Below are 16,164 nucleotides of genomic sequence, written 5' to 3'. Positions count from 1 at the left end.
AGTTTCTGTTGTATTTGTCATATCTTAAAGGGGTTCTTGCCTTGTGAAATTTGGAACTCACCCAAAGGAAGCTCTCTTCCTATGCCTAATTTAGATTAAACTCTACCGAACAGAGCAGAATACGTAAGACTGGAATATTGTACTCAGTAAATGTTTATTATTAACGGAGTTGATTGACTGTCAGGAGTATCCCATTTGTACCCTGAATTTTCCCATCAGGGAAGGAGCGTCCATATTGATTCATGGAACAGAAGGAACTGATTCCACACTTCAGGTTACCTCCCTGGCCCAGATCATCTTGGAACCAAGAAGCAGGACCATCCGTGGTTTTGAGGCCCTGATAGAAAGAGAGTGGCTACAGGTGAGAAAAGCTATTTTGTGTGCAGAGGAACAGCTAATAATTGATGTTGTGACCCTGGTTTGTGGGAGCCGATAGAATGTGTGAAATTTTGATTGATTTGTTTAAATTGTATGTTTAATTTTGGGGAGGACAATGAATTTATCTTCCTCCCAATAAATGTTTGTAATCTCTACTGCCTCTCAATTTCTGTATCTCTCTTTGCTTATATTGCTCATTTGGCACTTCCTTGCCTCAGCAAACTCTTGTTAGCTGTACTTTGTTACCTACAGGGGGATACAAAGAATGTAAAACATAGTCTTGTCTTGCACAGCTTAGTCTTTTTAGAGATAAAATGCATAAACAAGGGGGACGGGAAATAGGGACTTGTAATTACAAAGGCGTGTGCTTCTTAGGCCTTTCTGCCTTTTTGCTCTAGTCTGGATCCATCCTATCCTCTTCCCCAGCCAGGTAAAATCTTTCTTGTGCCTGCTTCCATGAAATCTTTGGGATCTCCTTCACAGATAAAATTGGTCCTTTTTCTTTCTGCCTTGTTTCCTGAACTAGACCCAAATAAACTTACTTATTTAAGGTTAGGGAATGTTGCCCAATTCATCTGTTTCTTCCTAGGACACAACACAGTGCTGTCACGTAATGCTGAATGACAACTAAAATAAAGGTCTCAGAATATTGAAATCCTCCAAGTCACAGATTAATTTATGAACGTATATACGCTGTGTAACTTAGTAAACAATTGTGGTTGAAAACAAATGTTTAGATAAATCTTGAAAGTGGAAGTGTCTCTAGAGAAAAATCATTTTTGGCCCTTCTGGTTACAGTTCCGATTTATTGTATGTTAATGCTGTTGTGTGTATCGTGTCTACCCTGCCTGACATCTGAACTTTATCTCAGTTTAAGTCAGCCCATCCTAAATATTTAGTGAAAATCTATTTAGCTACATTCCTCTTGATACATAGCAAACAAAAAAATGAGTATGATGTACTTATATATTACCATTTTAATGGGTATCAAAACCCCATTAACTACTAGAAAATAGTCACGGCATTATCTTTGTTACATAAAGTGCTATAAGGACTCAAAGATAAAGCAGGTCTGTGAAAAACCTAGAAGGGTGTGATTTGGAATAAGGTTGGTGCTCAGGTTCTAGGTGGGCCAGAGAGACAAATGATTCTTAAATTTTGTTTCATCAGTAGACTCTTCCAGTTCTTTTTGGGAGAAGAGGGAAACTAAGCACAGCTTTATGTCTAATGTAGTAGTATTCATAAAAGATCTCTTCATGACAGTAACTTTTTTCCATGTGGAATTTAAAGATTTAATATCAGAAGTGACCTTACAAAGTTTGTCTATGAGAGCCCCATATTTATCTCCATTTAGTAGTGAGGCTTATGTAGCTCACAACAGCCTACAATGCTTTGGATAGATAGAAGGTGATCGCTGCCCTTTGTTTTGTACCTGAAGAGCTTGTTTTTTGACTTTGCTCCAAATTAAACAGACCTAGAAAGATTTATTTTATAAGTTTATCATTATTGAAGTTCATTATTATTCCACGTGATATTCTAAGGACAATTGCAGTTCTTATGGTGATGTCTTAATTGCACAGCCTTGTTAAGTATTTGGGAACTGTTTTAAACCAAGAAATTATTCATCTAAATAGCAGCCACCCAAATTATATGATGTTCCATTTACTAAGAGTTTCATTGCGCCCATGTGAAATAACGTTAATAGAATGTGCTACATTGTGATCTCACTAGGATATGACTGTCACATTTCCATCTTTTCTCTAGGCTGGTCACCCGTTCCAACAGCGCTGTGCACAGTCAGCCTATTGTAATAGTAAGCAGAAGTGGGAGTCACCTGTATTCCTTCTCTTCTTGGACTGTGTGTGGCAGATTCTTCGTCAGTTCCCTTGTTCTTTTGAATTTAATGAGAATTTCCTCATCATGCTCTTTGAGCACTCTTATGCCTCACAATTTGGAACCTTTCTGGGCAACAATGAAAGTGAAAGGTGGGTATACTGCTCACACGGGGGCCATTTCAAGTTGTTTTGGTCACTTCGTAAAAGAGATCAGGATTTGGTTCTACATTAATGTTATTTATAATATGATAGACATTTCAGTTAGTATAAATTATATGAAGTGTATTCTTATTATGAGCCTATCACATGCTAAGTGGGCATATCTTAAGACTTTGTTCTAATAGATTAAAATTAGTCCATGTTTTGAATAAATTGGACAACCATCTTAAATGTAATGTCCTTATATAGGATCATAGTATCTTACATCTGGAAGAAGGCTTAACATATATTCCAACTTCACTCTCCATCCAATTTTATAGATTAGGAAAGTAACATCCAGATAAGTAAAGTGACTTACCCAGGGACACACAACCAGCTGGTCACCAAAAGTAGGGCTATACTACAGGCCTTCTTACCCCTGCTCTAGCCTTTCTCTGTTGAAGCAATGTATATAACTTTAATTCCGCATTTAAATAATATGTTTGACTGTGGACTTCTTTTTGGTATTACACCTAAATATCCCTTTGAACTACATTAAATAAAAGGATCACAAATAAATGTTATCTCATGTTCTGATTCCCATTTGGTAGAACCTATCAGTAGTGCTGACTGAGAAGGGTTCTGAAGCTGTGTGGGGTGGGCTCAGCCAGAATAAGTTCAGTGATTGGCCAGCCATGGGCTTGGGGGGTCAGGGGCTGGAGGGAGCAGTGAGTGCAATGGTTTCCTGTCCTCACCATGCCTCGTTCCTGGGGACATAGTATGGGACTTGCTATCCTAGCAATTAAATTCTAGTACCACATGGCTTCTGTGATTATGTGGATTATTTTTATTGCTCGCATAATTATATGCACATAATTAACTTGCATGAAACTTATAAGTAATCAAGTAGGTTTCAGAGACAGAACCAATTTTATAGTTAAAACTTCAACTTAAACAGGATTCTGTGACAATTGAAAGTACTATCTTTTGGGTTAATGTAAGGTTTACCACAAATTATCTTTCCTCATTAAAATTTATTTTTTCTAAAATGTGCCAGTTCAGTGTTCATCCTTAACATTTATTCCACGATAGAGTATTACAGAATTTCAGGATTATTATGAAAACTGTTGATTGTATGAGTGTAGATTAAATCTGTATTTACATCAAGATACATATTTATTTTTAATTTTCAAGCTGTTTTAAATTAAAATACAATCTCAGACACAATGAAAGACTTTGCATATAGTATAATGTTCTCTGGGTTAATGTTTAATACCGAACCTGACATGACTAGATTCTGGTTTTTTCCTTCTTGCTGTCTTTGGAAGACTGTAAAACAGGCTTTGTTGTTTTTATTGTTGAGAATTACAATGCTGATTGAATATTCTGACAAATGTTTTTATTTTACATTTTATTCCTCTACTAAAAGTCTTGTGTTCTGCCTTCTAACATACAGAGAGAAGAAATTGTCCCATTAGGAGGAGTATTTAATAGTAGTTGTTATAAATTAACTGCTCTATATATGACGTCAGAGGAGCAAGAGATTGGGGGAGGGGGTTATCACTTTGTGAGGGGTGAAATGTCTATTACATTGTTTTGTACATCTGAAACTAGTAAAAAAATAAAATAATTAATTAATTAACTGCTCTAATGGCAATTTCTTTGTTGATCAGATGTAAGTTGAAGCTGCAGCAGAAAACAATGTCTCTGTGGTCCTGGGTTAATCGGCCCAGTGAACTGAGTAAATTCACCAATCCTCTCTTTGAAGCCAACAATCTCGTCATCTGGCCTTCAGTGGCTCCACAGAGTCTTCAGCTCTGGGAAGGTAAGCCACACAGCCTTTGCAAACCTCTTACCCTTAGTCGAGGATGCTCTTTCAACTGCCTGTGAGTACGTGTTGTTATCTGAAGACAGGGTGGACCCGGCCCTCAGACCTGTGCAAAATTACGTTTTTCTCAGTATGGGCATGGTTCTCTCCTGCATATCAGTTATCTAGTCACACCTTGTTTTCAGGACCCATTTGAGTAATTAACAGTGATTATTTACCCTTCCAACATGTAAAAACTTAAGAAGAGGCCTGTCAGCAGAACTCAGCCGTGCTGGCACCCAGCTCTCAGACTTCATGTCTCCAGAACTATGTAGACCGCATGGATCTGGGCAAAAAGGTCAGCATCCCCAGAGACGTCCAGCTGGAAGAACTGTCCCATCTCAGTAACTATGGTGCCTGACTATTGAAGAGGTGACAGAGATCTGACAAATACACATTTGAAAATATCCAGTATGAATCAAGATCACAAATAAATCATAATATTGCCATGCAGAATGGGACATGAACGGAAGCCACGTGGAAGGTGGTTCACAGCAAGCCCCGTTTACTCCTCCCAACACCCCGGAGCCACGAAGTCCCCCAAATCCAGAAAACATTGCACTCTGATATTCTGGGCCACGGAAGGGACTTCCTCCTGAAATACTCAACACCACAGCTGTCCCTAAGTACTGTCAGTCGCCCTAGGAACAGGCCGTCAGCAGTGATCCCCCGTGTTCAGAAGCGTTACACCCTACACTTTTCAAGCCTGAAAGAAAGGCAGAAGTGCCGGATTACAGGAGCTTTCTAACTGATTGCATGGCAGACTAAGCACAGCTGAGGGGAGGGTTCACAAGCTGATGCAGACAACATTCTCAGTGGAGCATAGAGAAGAAAAGGATTCAAAATGCAGGCAAATAGCGGAAGACACACTTGGAATGATAATCCGAATGCCCATATACATGTGTGATTAGCCTCAGTAGGGAATAAGACAGAATAAGGCAGAAGCAATATCTGAAGCGCTAATGGCCAAGAATTTTTCAAAATCGACAAAAGACATCAAGCCTCAGGTTCCAGAAGTACTGCCTGACTCAGGAAGGCTCCATGCAATGTCAACCTCGCAAAGGCACGTGACTTTGAATCTGCTGAAAACCAAAGACAGAGCATTTTAAAGCTCAGGAATAAAAGACACATTATCTTAAAAGAGTGAAAATAAGACAGGCGATTTCCCAACTAGGATTACAGAAGACAATGGAATAACACTTTTAAAATGACGAAATAAATAACCACCAGCTTATTTAAAAAAGTATTATTTAATGGATACTGCTACTTATATTCAATGTTTTCCGTAGATAAGATGGTACATTAAAAAACAAAATTTACCAAGTTAACCATTTTTAAGTGTGTAGTTCAGTAGTGTTAAGTATATTCACATTGTTGTGACTAGGTCTCTGGAATTTGTAAATCTGAAATTCTATGCTTATTAGACAACAACTTCCCATTGTCTGTCTCTCCAGCCCCTGGCAACTACTATTCTGCTTTATGTCCCTATAAGTTTGACTATTCTAGGTACCTCACATGAGTGGACGCATATTGTGTGTCTTTTGGTGACTGGCTTCTTTCACTAATGTAATGTGTTCAAGGTTCATCCAGGTTGTAGCATATGACAGGATTTCCTTCCTTTGAAGGTTGAATAATATTCTATTAAATATATACGACTTGTATACCACATTTTGTTTATCCATGCATTTGTCAATGGGTACTTGGATTGCTTCTACCTTTTGGCACACAGGTGTGCAAAATAATCTCGTTGAGACCCTGCTTTTGATTCTTTAGGGTATGTACCCAGAAGTGGAATTGCTGGATCATATGATAATTCTCTGTTTAATTTTTTGAGGAACCTTCATCCTGTATTCCATCACGGTTGCACGTTTTTATAATCCCAACAACAGTGCACAAGGGTTCCAACTTCTTCACATCCTTGCCAACTCTTGTTATTTTCTGGTTGGGTTTTCTCCCCATCCTAATGGGTGTGAGGGAAAGTACATTACTTTTTGTGTAAGAAAGTTGGGTGGTAGTTGGGACAGGAATAAATTGTAAGCTCCGAGGAGATGGTTTCTGTTTCCTTAATTAAGCAGTCATTAGGATAGGTTCTTTTGTTAGTTGCTACTAAAGGGTTAATGAGCTTGTCACGCAGGGCGGCCTGCGGGGTCTCAGCTCCTGCTCCCCACATAAGAACGCAGGATGTGGCTAGGCCAAAAAGGAACACCCACGGAGCCATAGGTAGGGGAGTCATACCACTATAGTCTCGCTGGCGGCTGGGTTGGAGACACGGGAAGCAGGAGCCACACTGTCCGCAACCCGCCGTCCTATCTGCAATCAGCGCTTGCCAGCCACCATCTTCTTGCTTGCCCCCCATTTGCTGCTAGCATAGCCACAGTAGTTATATTAGTGGCCAATGGCTCACTGGTTACAGCTGACGGCCAACTAGCCACAGCAGATGGCCATCCAATCACAGTTGATGGCCATTTACTACCCGAGTGAGCACCTTTCTATGTGAGGCTGAGAGCCTGGAAACTGCACTCCAGGCTCTATCCCCACAGAGCTCATCATTCTAGCTAGGGTCTCTAAATGGACACAGATGCCACCGTCAGTGCAGTAATGCAGACATTGTGTGGAACAATAATCCATGCTTAATTTTCCAATCTATTCTAAAGAAGGTGTTTTACCAACGTTAATTTTTCAGACTCCTGAAGCTTATCTCCTTAAATACCAAGGGTTGTTTTTTTAAAAATTGACAAAATCTATCTAAAATATATTAGGCATTCACCTAAAAAAAGGACTATAAAGTGCCATTTAAATTCTTTGTAATTTGAGGGTAGTAAGTACAACTTTATTCATCTCTGTATTAAGCAGCATACAGCATACACACAGGAACAGTAGCTGTTTGGTAAATTGAACTGGATTAACAGGAATGTCAGTATGTCAGTTATCACACCATGTTCTGATACATTACACCCTCAAGGAGAATACATGTGGAAAACTGTTTCCCTTTATATGTAAAAGGATCTCAGATTGCTTTGCTTTCTCGGCTTGCGATCAAGTCTGTTTGTGTCACTACTCTGGATGTCAGCTCTCACGTCTTGTTCCTCTTGGCATATCTGTCATTAGCTGCTTCCTTCCCCCTCAGTTTGCGCTTTTCATCTTATCTGTCAAGGTGTTCTCTAGTCAGATTTGTGGGGAAATGGCCTCACATAGTCTCAAGTTTCTCTGATTCTGAATATCAGTGCTTTGGGGACTTGGGGGCTGCTCAGAACTTCTCTAGATTGTTGTAGACAACCACAGGCGCAGGATAAGTGATCTCTTAAGTGAGAGATCACAGCTATATTCTCGTTTAAGACTCTTGGGACAGTTTACCTAAAAGCCACTGGCATGCTTAACAACTGAAATGAGAGACTAGCTACGCGGAAGAAAACCCAGGTTTGCGAGTTGAGTGGCCTGCAGGATGACTTAACTAGTTTTTAACCAAATCTTATTGAGAGTTTAAGGATTAGGTGATAGAAGGAAACCTTTGTTGCTACATGAATGAATTCCTACCACTCTATTAAGAACGGAGTTTCCATATGTGTTTAGTGCCTCCTCAACTTACAACTGGAAGAAATTGTATGTTAGGTAAAATCTTCCCAGGGTAGATGTATGGCGTGTATCAGTGAGGCTACTCTTCAGCCTTGAAATGTCTCTCTGCTGTTTATTTTTACCTCATAGTTAACATTAACATCGAGTGATTCCTGCCTGTACTGAAGAACAGGATTTTTAAAAAATAGGCTCTTATACTTTTCTTATAGAAACAGCAACACAGGTCAGCCCGTCTTTAAGCTGTGTTTCTATTTTACCTTTCTGATGGAGAGTAGCCTTTGGACATACATAGAAAGACTGTTTAGGGACCATGGAAGTGTGGTTTCTGGAACTTGTTTTAATGAATCATAAAACCTTTGTGAGCTTGTCAGCTACTGACATGTTGCTGCCTAGAAAGTTTTTGTACCTCCTTACTTGAGTATCTTTCTGCTATTATTTTGGGATAATAAATAGTTAACACAGGCTCTATGTAGAGGAGAAAATGTCTCCTTTTAGTCCATAATAAAATTATAATTATTATTTGGGGAAGCAATTGCCTGCATAATTAGAACACTGCCTGTTAAGTAACGAGAGAGACAGAGACAGAGACAGCACCAAAGTTTAGGCTTTTAAATAAAAATTTGTGTGGTGCTGCTTTTACTGTAACTCATTTTTTCAGTGAAAGTGATTTCACACGTGTAGGAGGTCTCAGAGGTCTGAGTAAAGTTCTATAATTTTGAAAAAAATATATTTCTGTTGTGAAACTGGAAAGTTTATGGTATTATAAATTATCAGCTTGTTTTCCTGAATATATCAGAAAACAGTATTTTGATGTATTTCATTATTTGTGGGGGTTTTGAAGAATAAGCATGTACATAGAAATAGTGATTTCTTAAATACTGTATTTAATCACTTTCAGTACATCAAGATTCCTGTATATTTTAGAGTATGATAAAACAGATGTGAATTGTGGAAAAAAAGAAAAATACATGGAATTATATATTACCCACAACTTTAATGTTAATCCATTATATGTATCTTTCTCCCTTCTGTTTTCCTTTCCTGGATTCAATAGGTATTTTCCTACGTTGGAACAGATCCTCCAAGTATTTGGATGAAGCATATGAGGAAATGGTTCACATCATTGACTATAATAAGGAATTACAAGCAAAAGTAAATATCCTTAGGAGGCAGTTGGCGGAACTGGAAACTGAGGATGGGATACAGGAGAGTCCCTGAAAGACGTCCTCACACCCTCTGTAAGGACCTTCCCGCACCCGTAGCCCACTTCTCTCTCCTTTTGCCCTTCAGCTCACTTTTACACAGTAGCCTTGAACTTAAGGCTTTAGGTGTGAGAACCCCCTAATGTAATGGATTTCTCAATATGTTATGAACGAAACTTACTATAATTTCTCATGTTTCACGTGGCCTATTAGGCCTCCTCACTTTGGGAGCAGGAAGGAGGTGCTAGTCATTTTATTTTAGGTAAATCAGGTGACTTACGTAATGCCATTTTGTGTTATACACCATTTTATCATAAGCTTTTCTCTGTGTCCACTTTCCAGACAGTGCTCCAGACCAGTCAAGGATATGATTAATCTCTTTATGGAATATTTGTCAGTTTAAAAAAGGATCAAACGTTTAAACAACTTGAATATAGAAGTATTTTTCAAAACTGAAATGGTGGATAAACCAAGAATTTTATGTTTAACATGCCATTTCCAATACCTTTGCCATTCTTTAAAATAGTTTTGGACTAACAAAGCTGAGTTCATTCTCATTCTGGTTTGTCAAGAAAGGAAATTCTGAATGTTTATTCAAGGTAAATCATTTTACAAGGGCAAGAGGTATAGTCATCTGATATTTACAGTAAGAAGTAAATTTATTTTAACAGTAGACACTAAAAGTATGTGCAATATAGAAACAAAGTAGGAATTTGTTACTGATATGGTATTGTTTCTGTTGAATTGGTTTTTCAGGTTTTTGACCATACATATTAAATGTGTATCAAAAATGCCGGATGTAACATTAAACCGTCATTTACAATAGGTGTTAATTTGTTATAATTAAGCTACAAATATGGTTTCCTTAAACCAGAGAAGCACTGCCCTTGTCTGAAGTTCTCATTGCACTGGTTTATGTTTGTATGTGTATGTTTTATTGTGTTGTTTTATTTTTAAGTATTCTAAGAGTTTATTAATACTAAGGTTACAACTCTCATGTTGGCTTCAGCCTTTTGAAATTTTATCTTGACTCTGCTGATTTGTCCATTATATGTTAGGCAAATATAATTTAAGTGGAGGTGAAAGTTTATGAACACGATGCAGCTATGTTTTAAACTTCAGAAACAGATCTGAACTGTTTCAATGTTACAGAAACAGTGATGACTGTATTACTGCCATGCTAGTCTATGCCTGCAACTCCGAAAGTTAGCAGCTCCGTGCTTTCCATGTACATTTCTGTTTGTTGGCACTGCTCATTTTAACAAATATTATTGATTCTAGTTTTCCTTTAAAAAGATAGTTGAAGGATAACCATTAATATTATTTGCACCCCATCTGTATATAACCATTTCAGTGTAAAGCATACCAAAACTGAACCCTGCTTTAGAGGAATGTATTGAGCTAAAAATGTAATTTAAAAAAATTGACTCTGTCAAAATCTATGACCATATTCAGAAGCCTTAGAAAGTGGCAAATTCTATCTCCAGTTTCCCAAGCTTCATCTTTTTTCTGTTTCCTCAGACTTGTTGCAAAAGGCTGGACAACATTTCATAGTCGGAACTCTCTTTTGGTCAATTTGCCTGCCTTCTCCTCTAAGCTCAGTTTTATTCTTTACTTATTTTCTCAGCTATAGTTATGAATAACGGGGCATTGAAACCCTCACCAAAGGCTGAGGCAAGGAACAACGGCGATGCACTGTCTTGCAATAGGTATCTCTGTGTTGCTGCAGTGTCTGTATACGTTTTAAGGAGGAAACACCCTGGTTTTTTTATGGCCCCTCAGAATTGCTTGTTGCATTTGTTCACACAGCTTGACTTTTTTGTTTCTCCTAATTTTGTCTCAAGACTAGATATACAGGAGCCTTGTTCTTCTCAGTCAATGGACCCATAAGGAAAACCATTTAGAGATTCATTTTTCTTTTAGTGATCCTTTAAAAGTGATCTCTATTGGTAATATTGATTGGCCATAGGGCTTCCGTGGTTGGAAACTTCAGAGAGAGTTTTTATTAGGTTTGGTCATGAGCAAATTGTATGCCATCATTTACACCCGTCTTCCTGAAGAGCATTTTATGTGTGAGCCAGAGTATAATAGCAAAGTAGTTCAATTTTCTTTTTATTTCTCTTATTGAGACAGCAATCTTAAGCTGTTTAGACAAGTTTGCATGTTAGTATTAATTTATAACTAGGGATTGTCCAAATCTCAGTTCTGATTATAGCTTGTTAAAACAAAGTTCGGTACCAATGCACTTTCAAAGGGCTCAGCTAACAATGCGAATATTAAGGTTTTCCCAAACTCGAGCACTCTGTCAAAAATAAGTGCATTATCAATACAACTTGAAGAGGGTTTTTCGTAATACTATTAAGTTACCCATTCCTTGGATGAGAAAAATAAATACAATGGATATACTCATAACAAGGTACTTCTTAAACATTAAGTTTGGAGAATTGTCTTTGATAAATGTGGCTTTAAAAACTTTAATGCAGACAGTGGTGGCAAAATTATTGGGAAGAAAACAAGCAGAAATTGTAAAATCTAATAGGTTTAAAACAATCTATAAATGTGTTCTATTATATTTCTAAGAAAACTTAGGCCATTGAAGCAAGATTTTAAAGTGATTTTTGGGAAAACTTTGGAAGACAATAGTCATTTCAGATCCCATATGGAGAATTTAAAAACTTTTCTTTGAACTCTGAAACCTCATTTACAGAGGTGATATGTCATTGCTTTTCATTTTAAAGAATGAAATTTAGTGAGATATTAGTGTTTGATTCAGTTAGTATTTATGTTAACTAAAAAATATCAGTACCATGGAAAAAAGATTTGGCCAGTAGTTATCTCTTGCAGTGAAAAATAGGAATGTTTTGCTGCATTTTAAAAAATTTGCTTAAAGATGTAATTCTTGTAGTTAATCTGGTTTCAGATTAGCTATTTTAATTATAATTCTTAACGAGGATATCAGGTTTACTGATCAGGCTTTAGCCTGAGGTAAAAGTTTGGGGATTTACCCATATCCAGATTTAGTGAATGAAAACTGTATGAGGGTATTATGAGCAGTCTTTATCAGAAAATTATTTCCTGGACAAAGAAAATAGGCAGTTTTTAGGATAGTTGATCCTTTGTCCTGGCAGCTTTGAAATTTACCAGAGAATGAAGTGATTCAATATATCTAATACAGGTTTATGCTATAGCTCAAGACAGCATAGATTAGTTATTTCTTATTCTTTAACATGAGTCAGATCTTTTTCCCCCTCCAGAGCTGATATCCTAAGTTATTACCAGATAGTATTTTTGTGTAATTCACCATCTTAACAACAACAAAAACATGAAAAGACTGATTTCTCTATTATTATCTATCCTCAGATGATATAAAATGGTACTTTTCTTACAATATCAGTTTTCTAAGTTTTGTTTTATTGAACAAAAGTACTTTTACCTTGACTCAGTCTTTATAATCTAGTGTCCACAGCATCTTCTTCCTTTAAACCAATAGCCTAGAAGAGACCCTCTGAAACTGTATAACTAGATTTTAGAAAGTCTGGACTTGTTATCTAAATTTCCTCTAAGAAACCCAACGTCCTGTTTTTGAACTACACTGTGGAACTGTAGTTTGTGCTTAATTTACCAAAAGAAAGTAGGACTCACAGCAGACGCTACTTTGTCCTGAAAAACAGTCCCTGAGGGGAGCGTACTGACTTTTACAGCCATTCTGTTTAACCACCTGTGAGTACAGGATGAACTGTATTTGTGATTTGTAATAAAAACAAGTTCTGCAACACTGCCTGTGTCTGTCTACCCAAGACATTTGTTGCACTTTTAAAATGCACATCTTTGGAGAGGTGGATTATTCTACATGAATACACCCTGAGTTCTGTTGTTTAGAATCCTTATAGCGCTATTACCATCTACACTAAAAATGTTGTACTTGCACAGCTTATTATTAAAAAAAAAAAAGAATGTGTATTTCTTCAATAGCAGGTATTTGAATTGTACTCTTGATATATTTGAATGTGACTCCTGGAATTAAGTGCACTGTTATTCATGTCTTACGTAATAAAATTGCACTGTACGGCAAATATGTCTATAATGTATGCTTTGCTAAAACCTCAGAGTGCTGTAATGTACAGGGTTCTATATTGTGAACCTGTCTATATATAGGCTTCAGGAAAAATACTGAACTTTTGTAAGTCTATGTAGCATTTTTAATATTACTTATAATGTTCCCTAAGTGGTAAGTTCACTTACGAGGCATTATGTCCCAAAATTGCAATCATTCATCTTTAGTTGGCTGCTCTGTCAACCTTGGTTTACTAAAACAAGAAACAGTCGAATGTGGTACTGTTAGTGTGTAAGATTTGTGTGTGGTGTTCCCCCTCTGCCTCAGAGGGCTATTGCACAGATGCTAGTGTTAAATTTCTATAGACAATGGTAATAAATTTTGAATATATTCAAATGCTGGTAAATTAAATCTGTAGGCTGACTTTAATTTTTTTCAAATATTTGTGAAGGTTTTGGCAGTGTTACAATTAAAACTGATATATATTTCTTTATTTTGAAAAAATTCAGATCCACAAAAAGGTTGCAAAATAGTACAATGATTTCCCTTATTCAGTTCACCTAGATTGAATAATTGTTAACATTTTTTCACCTTTGTTTTAATGCTCTTGAGTGTATGTGTATTGTTTTGTTGAAACATCTGAGGATAAGCTGCAGACATCATGACCTTTCCACCTAAGTACTTCACATGTATCTCCCAAGAATTAGGAGTACGTATTATACATACTATTTACTCAGTATGCATTGATATGGATAAATCAGTGAGGAAAGAGAGAAATATCCTCCTCAGAGTAGACTGCCAACAATGAAATGTAGAAAGAATGAAGAAATTAGAAAGTCGCTATTTGGCAATCATAATTGATCTAGGCAGTCACCATAAGTGGATGTTAAAACTAGCAGGAGGAAGTTTGTGAGGAAAAGTATATAGTCAAAGTATTTTTCCATAAAATATTTATTAGTTACAAAGAGGAAAATAGTAGTTTTACAGTGAAGAGAGCCTGGTAGATACCACCAAGTTTATTGTCCAAGCACAGTTAATAACACTAGTAATGAGACATATCAATGTCATGTGCCTTCTGATATGATCCACTAAGAACACAACATCACTTTTGTGGTATTTTTGCAAAAACAAACAAAAAGCACAACCTGAATCTAATTATGAAGAAGCATCAGGCACACTTAAATTGAGGAACATTCTACAAAATAACCGGTCTGTATCCTTTGAAGAAATTATGAAGATTACAGAAGGAAAGGAAAGACTGAAAACCTTTTTATAAGTTTGAAATGATTTCAAAAGTTTCAAAAGCAGAAAGTGATCAAAAAATAGCCAATGGCACTCATACAAAGCTATAAAAATAAAATGAGAAAATAGTTCAGCTGGTAAAAATTATCCCCCAATAAATGAAACATTAAACAGAAGCAAACTATAACACATTCCAAAAGGAACATATCCCTTTCAACAAAACTTCCAGGCATGATAGGGGAAAAAAAATCTCAAATGAGATTACAAAACTCAGAACAGATATAGATGAAAAACAAAACAAAATAGGAAGGTAGAAAACAAGAGTTAAATGAACTCAGGAAAGAATTCGAGGAATAAAGGCAAAGTCATCTTAAAGATGAAATTATAAGGTACTCAAGGGAGAGTAGGTTCAACTGAACATTTATTAAAGAGCATTGAATAAAAGCATGAAAGGCCAAGAATGAAAATAAGCAAGAAGGTCAGAGAGAAAGTGATTGATGTAGAGTACACACAAATAAGAGCCAATGTATAAGTACTTGAAGTCCCTGAAGAAGAAAAAATAATGGAACAAAATTAATATTTGAATCTACAATCAAAGAAAAGTTTCCAGAAATAAAAGAATGTCTGAGATATTGGATACAGATTGGTCAATTCCAAGACATATACTAGTAAAACCATTAGACCTTAACTATGAAGAAGAAAAAAATCCCCAGGTCCTCTGGGCAAAAAGACTCACTTAAAATGAGGTCACCATTAGAATTCTCAACAACAACATACAAAGTAAGACAACAGCATTATTGAGAAATTGTTGAGAAACAAAGTATAAGCCAAGGATTTTATATTCAGCTAACCTGGACTTTAACAATCAAAGCTGTTGAAAAAGTTTTTAAGCATACAAGAAGTCAGGAAATGCTGTAGTCAAGAGTGCTTTCTCAGAAATCTGTGAAAAGATGGATGAGTTTCGTCCAATTGGAGATGACTAGGAAAATAATAGCTTAGGACTCTATATATTGTAATTGTAGATCTAAGACTAAGACGTAGGTAGAAACGGGTAGAAGAATATTATTTAGAAAGTATGTATTTTGACAAAATAGAAATAACACAATTTTTTTGAATAAGAAAAAAGGAAAAAAGTAAGTTCATCAACTGTCATCTAAATAATAGGTAGAAGTCAAAAGATATCATTTGAATCTAACAAATTTCACTGTAGAGTGTTAGGTTAGAACAAAGGTGTCTTTATGAACAGTATTATGAAGATATCTCTAGAAAAAAATTCAAATCTTTTATACGCAAGGAAATAAAAACTCCAAAGGAATAACAGAAATACAGTAAATACAAGGTCTGACAATTACATTCACGAACTTGCCACCATGTGCTTACATTGGCAGCACTGTACAAACAGCTCGGTCAGGTTTCATAACCTTGGTATATCAGTGTCTCACAGCTGTGTTCATGTCGACATGTGGCAGTGTCTTGCTGAGTGGCATTCATTGTTGTGTGTTTTTGTGTGACATCATGAAAATATCTGAGCTTGATTAGAGCAACGAACAAACATTAAATTTCTTGTTAAACTTGGAAGAGTGGAAGTGAAATCAGGGACATGTTAGTCCAAGTTTATGGGGATAATGCCATGAAGAAAATGGCAGGGCACAAATGGATTAAATGTTTTTCTGCAGAGAGAGAATGCATCATTGATGAAGAGAGCTCAGGGCAGCCAGTAACGAGCAGAACTGAGGAAAATATTGCAAATATTTATCAAGTTGTGCATCAAAATCTTCGCTGACTGTGAGAAGCACAGCAGACCAAGTAAACATCAATAGAGAAACAGTTAGGAAAATCTTAACTGAAAATCTTGGCATGAGAAAGGTGTGTGCA

At 36.6% G+C, this 16,164-nt stretch overlaps 1 protein-coding gene and 1 pseudogene across 1 annotated transcript in view; both read left to right on the top strand.

Moving 5' to 3' along the window:
* Positions 1-12,768, top strand: part of MTMR9 (myotubularin related protein 9) — a 40,413-nt gene extending 27,645 nt beyond the window's left edge. Inside the window, exons 7-10 of the mRNA XM_019733202.2 lie at positions 220-361; positions 2,143-2,363; positions 4,025-4,176; positions 8,846-12,768. Of these exons, the coding sequence (XP_019588761.1) occupies positions 220-361; positions 2,143-2,363; positions 4,025-4,176; positions 8,846-9,009 (679 nt within the window). The 3' untranslated portion in view covers positions 9,010-12,768. The remainder of the gene's footprint in view (positions 1-219; positions 362-2,142; positions 2,364-4,024; positions 4,177-8,845) is intronic.
* On the top strand, positions 4,395-5,076 carry LOC109448100 (myozenin-2; annotated as a pseudogene).
* Positions 12,769-16,164: the final 3,396 nt, after the last annotated feature.

The sequence above is a fragment of the Rhinolophus sinicus genome, linkage group LG07 (assembly GCF_036562045.2).
Source record: "Rhinolophus sinicus isolate RSC01 linkage group LG07, ASM3656204v1, whole genome shotgun sequence".
Classification (NCBI taxonomy): Eukaryota; Metazoa; Chordata; class Mammalia; order Chiroptera; family Rhinolophidae; genus Rhinolophus; species Rhinolophus sinicus.
This window is presented reverse-complemented; position numbering and strand designations above follow the sequence as displayed.